The 19665-nt window shown below is 42.5% G+C and overlaps 1 protein-coding gene across 5 annotated transcripts; it reads right to left on the bottom strand.

Moving 5' to 3' along the window:
- Window positions 1–619: 619 nt before the first annotated feature.
- On the bottom strand, window positions 620–16031 carry grb7 (growth factor receptor bound protein 7). 5 transcript variants are annotated; one of them, XM_021575941.3, is made up of 14 exons: window positions 15828–16031; window positions 9793–9975; window positions 9342–9462; window positions 6578–6734; window positions 6165–6286; window positions 5520–5594; window positions 5038–5175; window positions 4428–4538; window positions 4237–4335; window positions 3842–4033; window positions 3629–3686; window positions 3412–3499; window positions 3171–3264; window positions 620–2539 (listed from the first exon to the last, which is right to left on the bottom strand). In XM_021575941.3, exons 2-14 carry the CDS (start codon window positions 9963–9965, stop codon window positions 2393–2395), a joined length of 1575 nt encoding a protein of 524 aa, XP_021431616.3. In that variant the 5' UTR covers window positions 9966–9975; window positions 15828–16031; the 3' UTR covers window positions 620–2392. The 5 variants fall into 5 exon arrangements, with proteins under 5 accessions (XP_021431616.3, XP_090068704.1, XP_090068703.1 ...); XM_090212578.1 differs by having other exon boundaries at window positions 9793–12215; window positions 15828–16024; XM_090212577.1 differs by having other exon boundaries at window positions 9793–9979; window positions 15828–15970.
- Window positions 16032–19665: the final 3634 nt, after the last annotated feature.

The following is a 19665-nucleotide window of genomic DNA, read 5'->3' as shown; positions in this document are numbered from 1 at the left end:
AGTCAAGGGGTCTGAATACGTTACTAATGCACTGGAGTTACTTACCAAGTCAGCATTGAAGTGACCTAGTTACAGTTTACTTAAAATGGCATGAAAATCATAGTCAGCACTTGAAAATGGCTGTTTTTAGCAATGATCAACAGCCAACTTGATAGAGCTTGAAGAATTGTGGGTTGAATATTTGTCAATTATTCTTAAATCTAGGTGTGCAAAGCTCAAAGTCTTACCCAGAAACACTCACAGCTGTAACCAATGCCAAAGGGTGATTCTAACATGTATTGACTTAGGGTGTTGAATACTTATCGAAATCAACAGTGTTTAATTTCCCATTAATCAAAATTATTCCGCTGACTTGTGTTAGACAACTAAATACATTTTTTTAAATCACACTTTGTAACAAAATGTGAAAAAAAGGAGTGTAAATATTTTCTGAAGGCACGGTACACGTTGGTATTAAGGTCCATTCTTGTTATTTTTGTCGTTGTAAAAGTGCTTCGATGGGAAGATATTTACAGTAAATGCAGATACTGTAACCATAGCGATGAGACCAAATCCATCTGATCCCGACCATGATTACAGTGCAAAAATTTAAAAATCAGATCCAATTCAACAAACCATATAAGAAAATCTATTATTTATTAAACAGTTATGAAAGAGATATAGATATTTGCCATGTTGCATATCACACAATACAACTGAATTCAATGGAGAAAAAAACATAAAACGTGGAACAAAAGTAAACTGGCCCTGGGCATTGAATAACTTGAGATGTATACGTTGCACACCACTTAATTCATATAAACGCTATGGAGCAATTGCAAGAGTTCAAATAAGTCTGAGATGTCATTGATTGAAAGCCCATACAAGTATACACTATGAACATGCAGGGTAGGAATGAACAGCCCGCATCTCTTTTTACAGCTAACTACAAAAACAAGACATCAGAATAGTTCTTCCTCAACCAACATTGTGCAAAAAATATGCATTTAAGAGTGCTTAGTGTTATATGAATTTACAAGGCACTTACTAGTAGTGTGTCCTAGTATGAAAACCATACACAGTGAACTATAAAATAATAATTAAAAACATACATATGCACATTCAGAAGGCATGCCGAGTAGCTACAGTATTTCACCAATCCTGGGGCTTATTCAAGATTGTGCAATTTTACAGAACATTCAGATAGAAATGTATTGTGCTGAAAAGGCTTGATAATTCCTGATGTGAAGAATATTGATTTTCAATAGCTCTATGGAGTTTATTTCTAACTGAGTCTAAACATTGCACCTCGCTGGGTAAGCCCCTGATGAATTCCTCAATGACAAATCAGCTCTCACGTCTTTGGCTCTTCTGTCCGGTGTACGAAGAGTGCTCTCTAGTGGTACACTCAGGAACTTGCACACTGTACATTCCACACATTGAAAGGGGCTCTATTCCACAGGTAAATCACCAAGCCCCTAAAGGATGTGCGAAAACAATGTTTTTTTTCTCAAATTGAAGAACCTACTCAGTGATATCAGTTATAGCCACCCAGCCAACTATCCACAGACGTATTGCTTCACAAGGGAGTGAACAAGCCCTTTAGCAAGTCAAATTCTTTAGGTTTCAGCACAAAATCCTACCACGAACGATGGCGCGCTAAGATCCTAAAGCTGTGCAAAATGCGTAATTAAACTTACCCTCACAGGGATTGCAAGTAATTAATTAAAACATAAAAAAAATGGGAGGGATGTCTGAAACTACAAATGAGTTAGGTTCAATTAAAAATACATGATTTAAAAGCTACTGCTAGGGGAGTATAGCTGTGACCACCCATGTCTAGACCCCTACACACTAGTTACTGCATGTGACTTCAAGCTGCAATTTGTAACTTTTCAAAGTGTGCAACTGCAGCTCACAATTAAGGGTGTTCCCACCTCGAGCATCCCATTGGTTCTTTCATGAATGCCACCCCAATAGTTCCTGCATGAATGCCCGACAGGCGGGGGCGAAGGACACTGTCTACCGGTCGCCCCCCACCTCCTGCCAGCACAGCAGACGGGCTGCTAGAGCAATACCGTGTACTAGCTAACTCGATAGTTAACGACACAGTGTATTAGCTAGCTTGTTAGTTAGCTAGCAAACAGTGTTGCTCCCGCCTCCCGTGTACCGGAGTAGTCCTCAGGATGAGCTGGCTAAGCTAGCACACAGTGTCGCTCGCTCTCGCCTGCCAAACACCTGCCCTCGCCATCTGGAAAACAGTGCCCGAAACACAGGGGCGAAAGACACAGTCTACCGGTGTACGGCTAGCTACAGTGAAACTGACAGCGTTTGAACTACTTTGCATATATACCTAGCCCAGTGGTCATATGAGGTGTCCCTAGGGTCATATGAGGTGTCCCTAACCAAGTGGTCAGAGGGCGACACAGACACAGGGGTGTTTGAGGCAGACAGGGAGGATGCCTCTGTTGATCTGGTGAAACTCCACCAGCTGCAGTAGGTCAATGAAGAGGGTGAGGCCATCGTCCATGGTGTAGTACTTCCTACCGCCCTCCTCACACTGCACAGAGAAACAAGGGTTTCACAATAAAATAATCTACATGCTCATCTGTCAGGATCAAACAATTCACGCAAAAACATACGAGCTAGATAACTAGCTGTAATCTGCATACCTGTCTGTACTAAAAAAAACTAGGCAAATTATGTTTTACAAATGGACAGCCTACCAAAAGGCCTCCTGCGGGGACAGGGACTGGGATTAAAAATACAGGACAAAAACACACATCACGACAAGGTGACTTGTGACTTTTGGGTGACTTTCACTTAAGTAAAGTTCTACTCAAGTATGACAATTGGGTACTTTTTTCACCACTGGTTATAATAGGATAGGAGGCCAAGAGTCTGTGTAACCAATAGAGAGTCAGAGTCCCGAGTGTGGGAACAAACAGTCTGTCCCACGATCGGGTAAACATGTGAGTTCATAGTCAACAAAGCACGCAGGAGTTATGAGGCAAATAGCATAAAGCACAATAAAAAAAAAATGTACGACATGGGGCTAGCCATTGTAAGTTCAGAGTCACTTGTTTTTCATATCTACCTAGTATAATTATGACTAGACTGTCTTTATAGCCTTGCTATCTCATAATGAAAGGGCAAGGTTCACATGATGGGGGAGAGGAAAGTCCACTCACAGGGATGACGAGGTAGTGTTTGGTCTTCAGCTTGTAACACAACGAGAGGACAAAACACTGGGCATGCTGCTGGCTCTCACGAATCAGGAACATCCTACACACAGACACACAATGCGGTAGATGTCACCCAAGGTGAGCATGTTGTTTACAAACTAAAGCTACTAAACTACATGCAAAGGAGCTACATTCAAAGGAGCTGCATGCAAAGATGTGCCCACAACAAGCACACATGCATACATACCCATCCACCAATCCCTGTTCCTCGATCAGCCTCTGGGCCTGCTTTCGCGACACACCACCGTGGAACCAGAGCTGGGTCCGATGTATGGCTGTGTAATACACACAAACACACACACTCATTTACCATTTAGATCAATGTACTGAACAAATACATTCTGTTTGGGGGAAAACTGTGAATGTGAAACACTTTGACACGGTACTTGTTTGACTGGACTCACAAGAGGGCTGAGATCCCGGGTTAAGGTTGGGTAGGCTGCACCTCAAGGCTTCTCTCCTCTGAGAGACAAGAGAGAGGTCATAGTCACTAGTAACTCCAGACTGTTTGGCTTGTTGTTATTCCTGACCCTCTTAGCCCATTGCCTATTTTTCACCCATCTGTATCCTTGTCCAGTCGCATTCTCCACCCCACCATCCGACCCAGTTATCCTCACCCTCCATGCCTGTCCCTCCTCCCTCTCTGCGCTCTGGGCCTCCCAGGCATTCTGGATGACCCGGCCCCCCGCCTTCCCTGAAAAGTCCATGGCGACCAGGCTGGCCTCCGACTCACACCGTTGAGACACAACCTCCTGTAGACGAGGTGCCGACTGGGACAGCTGGTAGTTACAATGCAGCTGCCTCCCATACTGCTCCGGCAGACACAGGAGGAAAAAGTAAAAGGGTAAGCACGCGTATTGATCACATTTTGATTATTTATCCACCATCTTATCCAGTATGGGTTTGCCACATTTTGGATGTTTTTATTTGTGTTTGTTTTGGGCATGAATCTGCTTCTATAATAAAGTTCAGGTGACGATGTAATGATATCCGAGTATTGGGTTCTCCTCACCTTGAATAGTCGAAATGCAGAGGTCCAGCATGTGCGCGTTAGTTCGTTCTCCGCACACAGCAGCTTCAAGTCCTGCGCACGAATACGGTCTTTGCTGGGCTACACACACAGAAACGTGTAAGCATCTTATTTCAGAACAATTTCGAAACATTGCTCTCTTAAATGAAGCCCTGGACGGTTGTGGTGGTTACCTTGACGCAGAAGGTGAAGTCCACAGGGGCACCGTAGAGCTTGCGGCTGTTGGTGATACTGTAGACGTTCAGGTCTTCCAGGTCAGCCACGTACTGGAGGTGACGGGGCTCCTAGGACACACAGACCATCAGACCGTCACACTGACCAGGCTATCCGTCGATGGGGCATATCGAAACAATATACTACAAATATCTTCATACCTGTATTTAACCATTGATTTGAAATGGAAAGCGTAAAACTAAATTAAATGGCCGTTAAATAGTGGAGGTTAATAAAAATGGTGGATCCAATTCGCTTACCACAAAGGCCTCGTGTGCTAAGTTTAACGTATTGTACATTACTCTCCATCACCCTTTTTTTGGTGTCGTCATTAGCACAGTATACATGATCCCAATTTTAGCTCCAAGACGTCACCAATTTGAAAAAAGTAGATTGTGACATGGTTCGATAAATAAGCACACACACCGTAGTTTAGGAACTGGGCGTAGTGCTAAAACAATTAAGTAATTTCTGAAATCCACCATCTTCATGTACCTTTGCCATTTCCTGTAAATTACTTTCAGTTCTGGATGTTCTATTTCTATCAAAATCTGGTGCCCCATGGCTGACCTTTGATGAGCCTTTGGTGGAGCAGTAGAGGCCTGAACGTCGGAGGAAGAAGTAGACCTTCTTCCAGGCTTTGCGGCTGGGCTCTCTGACGTGGAGGAAGCCCTGGATCTCAGGACATGTCCCCGACTGCAGCAGATTCTGGATAGAGGCAAAGAAACAACATCTGGGTCAAATCCAATGGATCTTTGTCTAAACCGAAGAGAAGCATAGAAAAATCGACAAGGTTCAAAATGTAATCAATTCAACTACTGAACTAAAAACCATTCCAAAAGACTGTTTCTGTACGTCCTCTGACATGATTGAAATGTCATTCTCAATATCTGCCAATTCAATTTGTTTCCTGATACACTTTCCTGGCAACCTGATATAGTTTATATTTATAGTTTCTCCTCAGCTAGAGTGAAACCTAACATAACACCACAAAGGAGAAGCTATAGCAGAGCAGATGGCCTTGCGCCATTTCCCTCCAATTGGCTGCTTACCTGGATGAGTTCTGCCGAGGTCATTCCCTTGGTGACATCAGCACTGTCTGAGATCATGTGCTTGGGGAAGAACAGCTGTAACAGGAAGCTACAGTTGTAAACCAAAGGGCTATTTCAATAACATAACGTCTCTCTGGTGCCTGTATGGAGGGTTATGAGCAATGGCTTGAGTCTGATAGCAGTGTTTCAAGGGGGTTAAGGCAAGACGTCACGCAAATCGAAGCAAATGTTTAAAACCTGACAAAAAAAGGTTTATTTTGTGTGAATCAACCTGCATTACCATCCTTATAAGTAAAGTTTTTTTAACACAAAAAAAATATAAATATATATATATATATATATATATTTACACACTGTGTGTGTGTGCATGAAGTCAGACGTTTTAATGAACAGGATGCGCAACATAAATGTGATAGGAACACAATGTTAACACTGATTCCACCAGGACATCCAGATGACGGTGATTATTAACATACTAACCCGTTGGGGACACGTCTGACAAATCTGGCATAACATAAGATCCTATCAGAATCCTTGGACAGAATACATGTTAGAGCATCTTGTATGTTATACTATTCATCACCATTTCCTTCCAGCCATCTAAGCTGCTCTGGTGGAGGATGCAGAAGAGCTCAGCAGGCCTACCACAGGTGTCCTGAAGAACTCATATTTGGCGTAGTTCTTGCGGAACAGAAGCTTGGTGTCGCTCACGGAGGGCCAGGCAGCCTGCACCTCCACCACCACCTCGTGGTCCTCCAGAACTCGCTCTGGGGGGGCAGGGAGAAATACTTCACACAGTGTAGGACAGGGGGTGACCAACCCTCCTGGAGAGCTACTTGGTATGCAGGCTCTCTCAAGCCAGAGTGAGTCTGAACCCAAACCAACTCTGAGGCTGTCCTAATATGGACACCGTACTCCAGTTGTCTCATCTCGTCGAAACTTTTTGATGTAGACTTGCCTTTAGACAACCCACAAACATTCCAAAAACAATTGCAAATAATTGGAATGCCAATGGCATTTGCTGGGCAATGTTTGGACAGTGTGCAGTTCAGTCTTACCCAGGCCCAAGGCTGAATGCAGCTCGATCAGAGCCCAGTTCTCCTGGTCGCTACAGTGGGCTGTCTGCACCAACAAATGGCACACGTCCCTGGCTGTGGCCCTGGGTATCACCCACAGGGACCGACTGTGACTGTCCTCGCCGAACACCTTGATCAGCTAGACCAGAGAAGCAGACAGAGACACTACATTGAGAAAACAGAGTACATTGCGTAATATTCAACGAACATAACACATGCATACCAAGACAAATCCAAAAGAAAATCCAAATACATAAAGACAAATCCAAAAGAAAACAAATCCAAAATAAAGGCAAAAAAATTACATAATGAAAATATATTAAAAGGATTAAAAGGAGATCATAGATGAACTATATGAATGAACAGCAATAGGCCAATTCTGGAACTGTCACATTATAAAGCTTAACCAGGGTGAGAGACTGGGTTTCTGATGGCCAGAATCAGTCAACAGCTTTTATAGTGACAGCCAAAAAGACTCCTTTATTTAACTTCCTTGACACCTCACCCTCCCCTTGAACTTGTCTTATTCAATCTCTCCCGCTCCCTCTCTGTTATTTACAAGAACTCACACCTCCTCCCATCTTGTTCCAGAACCGGTCTGATGGGATTGGCACACGGCCTAGCCCGAGCCCCCAAGGCCTGAGAGGAGAGCCAGGTACAAGTTAAATTGAGGACTTGTGACACCTCCGACGCAACCTCTAGCGCAGTCTCTCTCCTCAGCCAACTCCAAAACCAGTACAACCAGATTTAAACTTCACCTGTTATTTAGCGAAAGCAGACTCGTTCCCGCAAGAGACAACAGGCCAAATAATGAACAAATGCTTGGAGTCTCGTGGGCAGTGTTAAGTAACGCTAATGCGTACTCAGATTACTTTTTGGTGGTAACAAGTAACCTAAAGCGCAATTTTTTTTATTTAAGTAATCAGTTACTTTTACAATATTTCCTTGTTGTTCCTTGTTCGCGCAAATAAAATAAAAAATGAAATCCCTCTACCTAGGCTATGTTCATCACAATCTTCCTGTTTCTGCACAAACGTTGAGGTGGGTTGCTGGCATGGTAGCCGGCAGATAGCTAGCGAGATGGCAGAGACAATAGCCGTTATCGCAGCAGTATTCACATTACTTTGAATTGGTAGAAGGACAGAGGTGACCCCTCGAATCTTGACTGACACTACTTGCAGGATTCACACGCAAACACAGGATCATCGGGTTCGGGAGACTGCCCCATTTATTGCCTGGTAATAAAGCAAACAATGTAGCTAGAGAATCAAGTTAGGCTCAGTTGATAAGAAGTTAAATTTCTCCTGCTCCGTCGGTCGCCATAAACAGAAAGGAAACAACAATTACATTGTTCACAGCCCAGTTCATATTGGTGGGTAAAAACAGAGTGGTAGCCAGTTGTTCTTGTATTTGAACTCTCATTTTACTTCGCCCAGTTGGTTTTATACAATATATGTATTTACTTATGTATAAATAATTAAACAAAATCATTTATTTAAAGTATAGTAAAGGAGATATTGCGTCTGCCATTATTAGTCGAGTTGGTATAGTCCAGAGCTATAGATTAGGCTGTGGATGGTTTAGGCCAGGGGGGCAACTTTGGTTTTAGAAGTGGGGGGGGACATAATTATTATTTATAATTTTTTTCTGTCAGATAAACACTCCAAACAGCTTACCCAACCACTTGAAGGCGGCCGCATGGTCTTAAAGCACACCGTTGCCTCGTTAGTATTATCATTGGAATGTGATACAATGGGGGACAAAAATGCAATTTCAGAATGTGGGGAACATGTCCCCGTCCCCAGTGAAAGTTGCACCCCTGGTTTAGACTACGCAAGCCATTCAAAAGGTAGTGTGCACCTTTTACTGGGGATAGGAATAAATGACTAAACGCGTAAGGCATCTTCAGAGGGTTTTCTGTTTTTGGTAACGCAAAAGTAAAGTAGCATTTTACTTTTCATAGTCGGTAACGTTGTAGCATAAGTTCTTTTTTTAAATGATGTTCTCCAACACTGCTCGTGGGGGATGTTTGCACATTCTTTCCGGGCAAGGTATCAATATCCGCTGAATTCATCCTTTCAGCAAAATAGCTTAGTTAAAACGTTGAACATTTTTGCTCTGATGTTTCCAATAGCCATGGGGCAAAACAAAACCAATCTGTACCTAGTAGCTAGGTACATACAGAACATTAAAGACATATGTATGGCATTTTAAACAAACTAATACATCTATGTTAATCCAGACAATGATGGATGGTGTCACAACATGATGGAATTTGTCTGTGCAACTATACCACAAGTAAAGATACCGTGGCAGTAACTGGAGGAAAAAGGTGTGTTTTTGTTTGTCTTTATGTGTGTGTGTGTATTAGAATGTGCTTGTGGCACGCTTGTATGTGGTGAGTGTCATGCCCAGGAGTATCTATGGCATAGTGACAGTCTGTCGCCGGGCGTTAAATACGCACAAGCATACCCAGGGGCCTCTGCCAATCAAATTAACCCCTGCGAACCACTCAGTCAACAACATGAATCCATACAATTCCCTCTGGAGGCTCCTCTGCCAGACCAGTCAAATTAACTTGTACTGTATTCTGTATTCCAAAGAGGCAATGTTATCAATGTGACAATTCTACCTACCCAATGCCAATCAAATTAATTCAGAACAATATCCCTGAAGATTGCATAGCCAATTACATCATAATAATCATAATAATGTAGGCTTGGCTGAATTGAGCCCTTGATCTTACATGCGTGTCACTTCTCGGCGGTGAGAGAGAGCCAATCAGGACTGGGGATTGAGATGGGCTGCACAGCTCTGGAAAGGGATTGGGTATAGAAGGAACTGAGGACAGTTCCACGCTATTCATTCTGGAAAAATGTGAAAAAAAATACTTTAAAAAAATTTTTTTAAACAGAATAAGTGAATAGCAAATACAATACAACTGGATACAACAATGAAGGAAAATAAAATGTCACACAATATAACCAATACATTTCAATTAAAAAGAGTCTGTCTATTTTTAGGAGTCTTTTGTAACCGTCATGAACAACAGGATGTGACATATGACTCAATATCCGAACATGACTCATTGACTTCTGTGCAGGTAGCAAGTATAAGACGTGTCAAATGCTATTGAGTCATTCACTGTCAACCAATGGAGTCATGGCCATTGTGTAAGTCAAGTCAGGTAGGCCTACCTGCTTCTGCGGATGACGAGGGGCTGGGAGCGGCGAACGGGAGGGGGAGGAGTGTTGACCACCAGAGGAGCCAAGGTGATTGTGGAGCTACCCAGCAGCTCACTCTCCCCACCAGAGTCCTCTTGTCTGTCAGAGCCCTCGAAGACCTCCGCCCATTGCCCTTGGACCTCCATTAAAAATGACCTGGCTCAGTATGTGAGTGAGAAAGTGTTTTAGTTATCACATGCAGTATTTTCAAGAGTTTTGTGACAAAAAAATGTATACATTTACAGCCAATGTGCCTAAAATAAACAAGGAAACCAGTATTTCCATAGTGACAGATTTCACAACATGTACTAATGTCTAACACCTTCTTGCTCGGTTTCAGTGTTATGACAACGTATTAGTCACAGAAGCAACAGTTGAGAATGAAAACGTCACACCTGCTCCCAACTCCGTGGCATCCTCAACCACAATGCCGGCCCAACAAGACATCAAAGCCCTCTCTCTCGTTCAAATTGACAAGCTATATCCTTTGCTTAGTGTTGCTAGGCAGAACATAGCACTTATAATGAGCAGAGGAATGCTGGCAGACAACAGTTTTGAAAGAAAAAAATTGTCTGAATCAGGCAGGCAGACTAGACTGGGTGAGGTGCAGTACTTGTTTCAGTGGATGGCAGAGTTATGGGTCTCCCGCTGAGTGTACAAAGGGGCCATTGTATGTTAGGATATTTAAACAATCAGAATATCCACAAGCAAGGTTCTGGGTAGACAACTTGTTTCATGAAACTGTTCCCTTAAATTTTGACCATTTTTATTTTGTAACTCGATACTCGGCACTGTAAAGTAAGCCAGGATGTTTTGCATAGCCAATTACATCATAATAATCATAATAATGTAGGCTTGGCTGAATTGAGCCCTTGATCTTACATGCGTCTCTTCTCGGCTAAAACTAATAAACAAAAATAGAACGGCTTCAGAAATAAATTATTTGCCATTGCAGGTTTAAATTGTTAGTTTTTTTACAGTACAGTAATCAATACAATAAGTTACTGTAAACTCACATAAACAAAAGTAATTACTACTATTACTTCCTACTCACTCACCTCAGACGACTGCTCGAGCCTGGAAGACCACTTAACATCTTGTCTGTTTTTAAGATTCTTAATCTTAATACAAGACGTACAATGTGTATCAGGTGAAGCCTGCTGCTTCTCTTTATTTGAGCAGCAATTATCAAATCAAATTTTATTGGTCACATACACATGTTTTAGCAGATGTTATTGCGGGTGTAGCGAAATGCTTGTGTTTCTAACTCCAACATTGTATTAGTATCTAACAATTTCACAACAATACACACAAATCTAAGCAAAGGAATGGAATTAAAAATATAGAAATATATGGACAAGCAATGTCAGAGCGGCATAGACTAAGATACAGTAGAATAGAATACCGTAAAAACAAATGAGATGAGTAATGCAAAATATGTAAACATTAAAGTGACTAGTGTTCCATTTATTAAAATGGCCAGTGATTTCAAGTCTATGTTCATAGGCAGCCTCTAATAAGCTACTGATGGCTGTTTAACAGTCTGATGGCCTTGAGAAGTTGTTTTTCAGTCTCAGTCCCAGCTTTGATGCATCTGTACTGACCTCGCCTTCTGGATAATAGCCGGGTGAACAGGCAGTGGCTCGGGTGGTTTTTGTCCTTAATGATCTTTTCGGCCTTCCTGTGACATCGGGTACCATAAGTGTCCTGGAGGGCAGGTAGTTTGCCCCCGGTGATGAGTTGAGCAGACCGCACCACCCTCTGGAGAGCCCTGCGGTTGCGGGTGGTGCAGTTGCCGTACCAGGCGGTGATACAGCCCGACAGGATGCTCTCAATTGTGCATCTGTAAAAGTTAGTGAGGGTTTTACTTGACAAGCCAAATTTCTTCAGCCTCCTGAGGTTGAAGAGGCGCTGTTACGCCTTCTTCACCACATTGTCTGTGTGGATGGACCATTTCAGTTTGTCAGTGATGTGTACACAGAGGAACTTGAAGCTTTCCACCGCCTCTCCACTACGGTCCCGTTGATGTGCATAGGGGGGTGCTCCCTCTGCTGTTTCCTGAAGTCCACAATCATCTCCTTGGCATCTCCTGGCACCACACTCCAAGAGCCCTCATCTCCCAGAGCCCTGTAGGCTGTCTCGTCATTGTTGGTAAACAAGCCTACTACTGTTGTGTCATCGGCAAACTTGATGATTGAGTTGGAGGCGTGCGTGGCCACGCAGTCATGGGTGAACAGGGAGTACAGGAGGGGGCTAAGCATGCACCCTTGTGGGGCCCCAGTGTTGAGGATCAGCGGAGGGGAGGTGTTGTTTCCTACCTTCACCACCTGGGGACAACCCGTCAGGAAGTACAGGACCCAGTTGCACAGGGTGTGCTTCAGACCCAGGGCCTCGAGCTTAATGATGAGAATGGAGGGTACTATGAGGTTGAATGCTTAACTATAGTCAATGAACAGTATTCTAACATTGGTATTGCTCTTGTCCAGATGGGATAGGGCAGTGTGACGGTGTGTTTGTTTGTGAGTGTGTGTGTGTGTATGTTCTTAAATACATCAGCAAATAGTATTACATAATTAGGTCACAAGACTTAAACCTTCAAAAAACATACTGTTACTCCTGATACTGACTCAAGGGTGGACAAATATTTGGAAACTGATTAGTTGGCCATCAATCAACAAAAGAGATAAGCAAACAGTGATGAGGTCACCCACGCAAGAGAGCAATAGAGTGAGCTGCCACTTCACCCGTGCACCCTGCCAGAAAGGTACATAGTGTCCAGACAGACAGAAACTCCAGACAATTATCTGTGGCACTGGCATGTCCTGACTGTGTGTCAACAACACATACTGATACTCAGACACCTGTCCTCATCCAGTCTAAAAAAATTAAAAGACCGAGAGAGAGAGAGAAAGAAAGAGAAATTGTTCTAGGCAAAATTTGGATGTAAAATCAGTAGGCAGGTAGGCTAGCCCAGCGATTCCTTTTGAGATAGCGAATTCAGAGACAGCGTCAAAATCAGAACACAACTATGACTTTAGAGTGCAATAAAAATAGCATACAACTTATTTTACTACGACTGCTGCAGCGCATGGCTGGACAGAGAGAACATTTTGCAGTTTAAATCTTAAATGACAGTGTAAAACATATTTTTGTTTAGGGAATACACGTATCGAGTTGAATACTGGATCATTGATGGAGTAATGTGGATCCGTAAGCCGCCCAGGCCCTGGCGTGCATCGAGCATCGAAGGGTAGCCTATTGTACTATTACGTTGCATATTATTGTACCCTCTAAATTTGTTTGACTACCCCAAAAACAGACTTAAGTAGTACTTTAAAGTATTTTTACACCACTGCCAAGAGGTATCTGTACTCTACCATTTATATTTTTGCCAACTTTTACTTCATTATATTCCTAAAGAAAATGTACTTTTTACTCCATATATTATCCCTGACAAAAGTACTCCTTACATTTGGACAGGAAAATGGTCCAATTCACACACTTATCAAGAGAACATCCCTGGTCATCCCTACAACGTCTGATCTGGCAGACTCACTAAACACAAATAATTCATTTGTAAATTATGTCTGAGTGTTGGTGTGCCATTTGGCTATTCTTCAATAAAAAAAACATTTAAAACAGGAGAATTGTGCCGTCTGGTTTGCGTAATATAAGGAATTTGAAATGGTTTATAGTTTTACATTTGATACTTTTTCACAAATCCATTTACTTTTGATACTTAAGTATATTTAAAACCAAATACTTTTAGACTTTTACTCAAGTAGTATTTTACTGGGTGACTTTCACTTTTACTTGATTCATTTTCTATCAAGGTATCTTCACTTTAACTCAAGTATGACAATTGAGTACTTTTTCCCACCACTACCCCTAGGCCAAATGAATATCCCACTGGGAACACCACGCCATTTCAACATAGAAATGTGGGTATCGCAGCGCTAGCTGTGCCACCAGAGACTCTGGGTTCACGCCCAGGCTCTGTCGCAGCCGGCTGTGGGGCGATGCACAATTGGCCTAGCGTCGTCCGGGTTAGGGAGGGTTTGGCCGGTCTTATCGCGCACCAGCGACTCCTGTGGCAGGCCGGGCGCAGTGCACGTGTTTCCTCCGACACATTGATGCGGCTGGCTTCCGCGTTGAATGCGTGGTGTGTTAAGAAGCAGTGCGGCTTAGTTGGGTTGTGTTTCGGAGGACGCATGACTTTCAACCTTCATCTCTCCCGAGCCTGTACGGGAGTTGTAGCGATGAGACAAGATAGTAACTACTAATAATTAGATACTACGAAATTGGGGAGAAAACGGGGGTAAAATAAAAAAATAAAAAAGGTGGGTAATATTTGGTTGACGTGGAAATCTCACCTTTATTCACTCACTCAAAATGTGTCAGAAGTTTGTTGAATTCCCAATGTAATATCACTATGCTTACAACCCTCTACACTGAACAAAAATATAAAACACAACATATAAGTGTTGGTCCCATGTTTCATGAGCTGAATTAAAATCTGCCAGAAATGTTCCATACTTATTTCTTATTAAAGCTTATTTCTCTCAAATTTTGTGCTGTTACTGAGCATTTATCATTTGCCAAGATAACCCATCCAACTGACAGGTGTGGCATATCAAGAATCTGATTAAACAGCATGCTCATTACACAGGTGCACCTTGTGCTGGGGACAATAAAATGCCACTAAAATGTGCAGTTGTGTCACACAACGCCACAGATGTCTAAAGTTGAAGGAGCATGCAATTGGCATGCTGACTGCTGGAATGTCCAACAGAGCTGTTTTCAGATAATGTAATGTTAATTTCTCTACCATAAGCTGCCTCCAATGTTGTTTTAGAGAATTTGGAGGTTTGTCCAACCGGCCTCACAAACGCAGACCACGTGTAAGCACGCTAGCCCAGGATTTCCACATCTGGCTTCTTCACCTGCGGGATTGTCTGAGGGGTAGTGGGGGGTGCTGAGGAGTATTTGTCTGTAATACAGCCCTTTTGTGGGAATAGCTCATTCTGATTGTTTGGGCCTGGCTGCCCAGTTGGTCAGCCTATGCACTCCCAGGCCCATCCATGGCTGCAGTCATGTTAAATCCATAGATTAGGACCCAATGAATTTATTTCAATTGCCTGACTTCCTTATATGAACCGTAACTCAGTAAAATCTTAGAAATTGTTGCGTTTATATTTTTGTTAAGTATAAAAGCACAACCAAATTCTAATGGAAAAACAATGTCAGAGTTTTGGTTTAGTTGTCATCTAAGTGTGTGATCACTGCGCGTTCAACCATTTAAAAATGAGAACGTTAGATGTTTTGTATATATGCAATAACTTCATGCGTAATCACTGTGCCTCATCTAATAGCACAACCAAATGTCCTGGATTGCAGTTGAGTTCACTTCTAAAATTACATATCGCAAGTGATCAATGCTGTTCGAGATTCTGGCAGATTTTTATAGTAATTGTTAAGACCTGTGACTTTTGCATGCTATCTTGAACATACCCGCTTTTTATGATTACATAAAACATGTATAGTTGCATTAGGCTAACCTCAAAATGTAGACACAGATGTCTTACTCATTTTAAGGTTGACTAAATACTGTTACATTCGTTTGCAAGATAACTTTAGGCTAAGGCTATTTACTGTATGACAAAAGTCATGTAATTGTGTTTGGTTGACAACGCAACTAAATACCAACATTTAAAGCATATGTAAAATAGTTTATGCTCAACCTCAAATGAAGCTGTACTGGGATACATTTTCCTATCCTACTAAGAATTTCATTGCACGGTGGAGAAAAACAGGTTGTTGTCTTTCATTTTGAGAACACTACTGTCAAACTATATATCATTTGCACCTCAGCCGTTAAGAACAGGGCTATGTGTTACCAGAGCAACTTTAGATCACGCATCGCTCGCAAATTCTGTATATTCTAATATGAAGCGCTTCCTCGCTATATCAGGTCCAGATACTGCGCCATTTCAATCCAATACATTTACCTTATAATTTGGTTTGGCGAGATGTCAGCTGCCGGGTCATATTGAACAACCACCACCAGAGAATTTCAGCTACCTCTTCCTTCGGACGTAGTAATGTTTTCAGCTTCCCCTCAACCGTAACTTCACTTGTGCGTTTACCACACACACACTTGGGAGGAGCGTGCAGTGCAAGGTGGTAGGTAAACTACACACACCCCTTTCTTCTAAGGTAAAGTAGGCTAAATGTCCTTCCTCACCTATTGGGAACAGTTCCAGAAAGTAGGACATATTGTTCAAATAATGACCGATTCACAGATAGGATTGGTCACATTGAATATTGATATTTTTTTCAAGGTGTGTAAATGTAACCTTGTGTGTAACCCTTCACAATTATTTCAAACCAAATCAAATTTGATTGGTCACATACACGTGATTAGCAGATGTTATCGAGGTGTAGCGAAAGGCTTGTGCTTCTAGCTCCAGCAGTGCAGTAATATCTAACAAGTAATATCTAACAAATTACACAACATATACCTAATACACACACATCTAGGAAGGAATTAATTAATACTATATACACATGGATGAGCGATGTCAAAGCAGAACGGACTAGGATACAGTAGAATAGTATAGAATGCAATATATGCATATGAGATGAGTAATACCAGATATGTAAACATTAAGTGACTAAGATACCGTAGAATAGTATAGAAAATAGTATATACATATGAGATGAGTAATGCAAGATATGTAAACATTATTGACTAAGATACCGTAGAATAGTATAGAATACAGTATATACATATGAGATGAGTAATGCCAGATATGTAAACATTATTAAAGTGACTAGTGTTCCATTCCTTAAAGTGGCCAGTGATGTCTAGTCTATGCCTATAGGCAGCTGCCTCTAATGTGCTAGTGATGGCTGTTTAATAGTCTAATGGCCTTGAGGTAGAAGCTGTTTTTCAGTCTCTCGGTCCCAGCTTTGATGCACCTGTACTGACCTCGCCTTCTGGATGACATCTGGGTGAACAGGCAGTGCCTCAGGCGGTGTCCTTGAAGATCTTTTTGGCCTTCCTGTGATATCGGGTGCTGTAGGTGTCCTGGAGGGCGGTAGTTTGCCCCCGATAATGCCTTGTGGTTGCGGGCATTGCAGTTGCCGTACCAGGCGGTGATACAGCCCGGCAGGATGCTTTCAGTGTATATATAAAGGTTTGTGAGGGTTTTAGGTGACAAGACAAATTGCTTTAGCCTCCTGAGGTTGAAAAGGCTCTGTTGCACCTTCTTCACCACACTGTCTGTGTAGGTGGTCCATTTCAGTTTGTCAGTGATGTGTACGCCAAGGAACTTGAAGCTTTCCATCTTCTGTACTGCGGTCCCATCTATGTAGATAGGGGGTGATCCCTCTGCTGTTTCCTGAAGTCCACAATCTCCTTTGTTTTGTTGACCTTGAGTGAGAGGTTGTTTTTAGGCACCACAGTCCCAGAGCCCTCTCTTCCTTCCTGTAGGCTGTCTCGTCATCGTTGGTAATCAAGCCTACTACTGTTGTGTCGTCAGCAAACTTGATGATTGAGTTGGAGGCGTGCGTGGCCATGCCGTCATGGGTGAACAGGGAGTACAGGAGGGGGCTGAGCATGCACCCATGTTGGGTCCCAGTGTTGAGGATCAGCGGAGTGGAAGTGATGTTTCCTACCTTCACCACCTGGTGGCGGCCCGTCAGGAAGTCCAGGACCCAGTTTCACAGGGCAGGGTTCAGACCCAGGGCCTTGAGCTTAATGGTGAGCTTGGAGGGTACTATAGTGTTGAATGCTGAGCTGTAGTCAATCAACAGCATTCTCACATAGGTATTCCTCTTGTCCAGATGGGATGGGACTGTGTGCAGAGTGATGGCAGTTGCATTGTCTGTGGATCTATTGAGGTGTTAAGCAAATTGAAGTGGGTCTAGGATGGCAGGTAAGGTAGAGGTGATATGATCCTTAACTTGCCTGGCACACTGTTAGCCACCCTGCCATAGCATAGTCAGTGTATTCAGCTCAGCTATCCCCATTGGGACCGTGTCTGTGCCTCGATCTAGGTTGGGCAAATCTAAACATGGCGGTGTTTGCCTTAGCAATCTCACTGGAATAAAGACCTCCTCCATTCCTGTCATTATTGAAAGAGACAGTGATATCTCACATCTCAAAATAGTGCTACTTAATGTTAGATCCCTCACTTCCAAGGCAATTATAGTCAATGAACTAATCACTGATCATAATCTTGACATATGATGTGATTGGCCTGACTGAAACATGACTTTAGCCTGATTAATTTACTGTGTTAAATGAGGCCTCTCCTCCTGGTTACACTAGTGACCATATCCCCTGCGCATCCCGCAAAGGCGGAGGTGTTGCTAACATTTACGATAGCAAATATAAATTTACACCAAAAAATGACTGCGTTTTCATTTTTTGAGCTTCTAGTCATGAAATCTATGCAGCCTACTCAATCACTTTTCATAGCTACTGTTTACAGGCCTCCTGGGCCATATACAGCGTTCTACACTGAGTTCCCTGAATTCCTATCGGACCTTGTAGTCATGGCAGATAATATTCACATTTTTGGTGGCTTTAATATTCACATGGAAAAGTCCACAGACCCACTCCAAAAGGCTTTTGGAGCCATCATTGACTCAGTGGGTTTTGTCCAACACGTCTCCGGACCTACTCACTGCCAGTCATACTCTGGACCTAGTTTTGTCCTGTGGAATAAATATTGTAGATCTTAATGTTTTTCCTCATAATCCTGGACTATCGGACCACCATTTTATTATGTTTGCAACAAATAATCTGCTCAGACCCCAACCGAGGATCATCAAAAGCCGTGCTATGAATTCTCGTACAACCCAAAGATTCCTAGATGCCTTCCAGACTCCCTCCACCTACCCAAGGATGTCAGAGTACAAAAATCGGTTAACCACCTGAGGAACTAAATTGAACCTTGCAGAATACCCTAGATGCTGTAGCACCCCTAAAAACAAAAAAACATTTGTCATACGAAACTAGATCGCTGGTATAAAGATAATACCAGAGGCCTGAAGCAAGCTTACAGAAAATTGGAACGGAAATGGCGCTATACCAAACTGGAAATCTTCCAACTAGCTTGGAAAGACACTACTGTGCAGTATCGAAGAGCCTTCACAGCTGCTCTGTAAATTACATTTTAATGGCGTCAGACCAAGGCACTGCATTTGTCCTCCTGCTCCTAGACCTTAGTGCTGCTTTTGATACCATCGATCACCACATTCTTTTGGAGTTGATGGAAACCCAAATTGGTATACACGGACAGTTCTGGCCTGGTTTAGATCTTATCTGTCGGAAAGATATCCGTTTGTCTCTGTGGATGGTTTGTCTTCTGACAAATCAACTGTAAATTTCGGTGTTCCTCAAGGTTCCATTTTAGGACCAATATTGTTTTCACTATATATTTTACCTCTTGGTGATGTCATTCGGAAACATAATGTTAACTTTCACTTTTATGCGGACGATACACAGCTGTACATTTCGATGAAACATGATGAAGCCCCAAAATTGCCCTCCCTTGGAAGCCTGTGTTTCAGACATAAGGAAGTGGATGGCGGCAAATGTTTGACTTTTAAACTCGGACTGGTTTTCCTTTTGTAGTCCGTGATTGTCTATAGTCCCTGCCACAAATGTCTCGTGTCTGAGCCATTGAATTGTGACTCCACTTTATCTCTATACTGACGTTTAGCTTGTTTCATTGCCTCGCGGAGTGAATAACTACACTGTTTATATTCTGCCATATTACCTTCCATGGTTTAATGTGGTGGTTCACGCTTTCAGTTTGCGTGAATGCTACCATC

Source organism: Oncorhynchus mykiss, chromosome 20, assembly GCF_057628025.1.
Source record: "Oncorhynchus mykiss isolate SJ-2025 chromosome 20, ASM5762802v1, whole genome shotgun sequence".
NCBI lineage: Eukaryota > Metazoa > Chordata > Actinopteri > Salmoniformes > Salmonidae > Oncorhynchus > Oncorhynchus mykiss.
This window is presented reverse-complemented; position numbering and strand designations above follow the sequence as displayed.

Bases quoted from the DNA above. Each gene is read 5' to 3' on its own strand.
- grb7 (XM_021575941.3), bottom strand. From the start codon at position 9,965: ATGGAGGTCCAAGGGCAATGGGCGGAGGTCTTCGAGGGCTCTGACAGA. The intron at 4,034-4,236 runs GTGAGGAGAACC...CTGCCGGAGCAG, and splicing joins CTGCATTTCGACTATTCAAG to TATGGGAGGCAGCTGCATTG. The intron at 3,265-3,411 runs GTATGTATGCAT...GTCTGTGTGTAG, and splicing joins GAACAGGGATTGGTGGATGG to GATGTTCCTGATTCGTGAGA.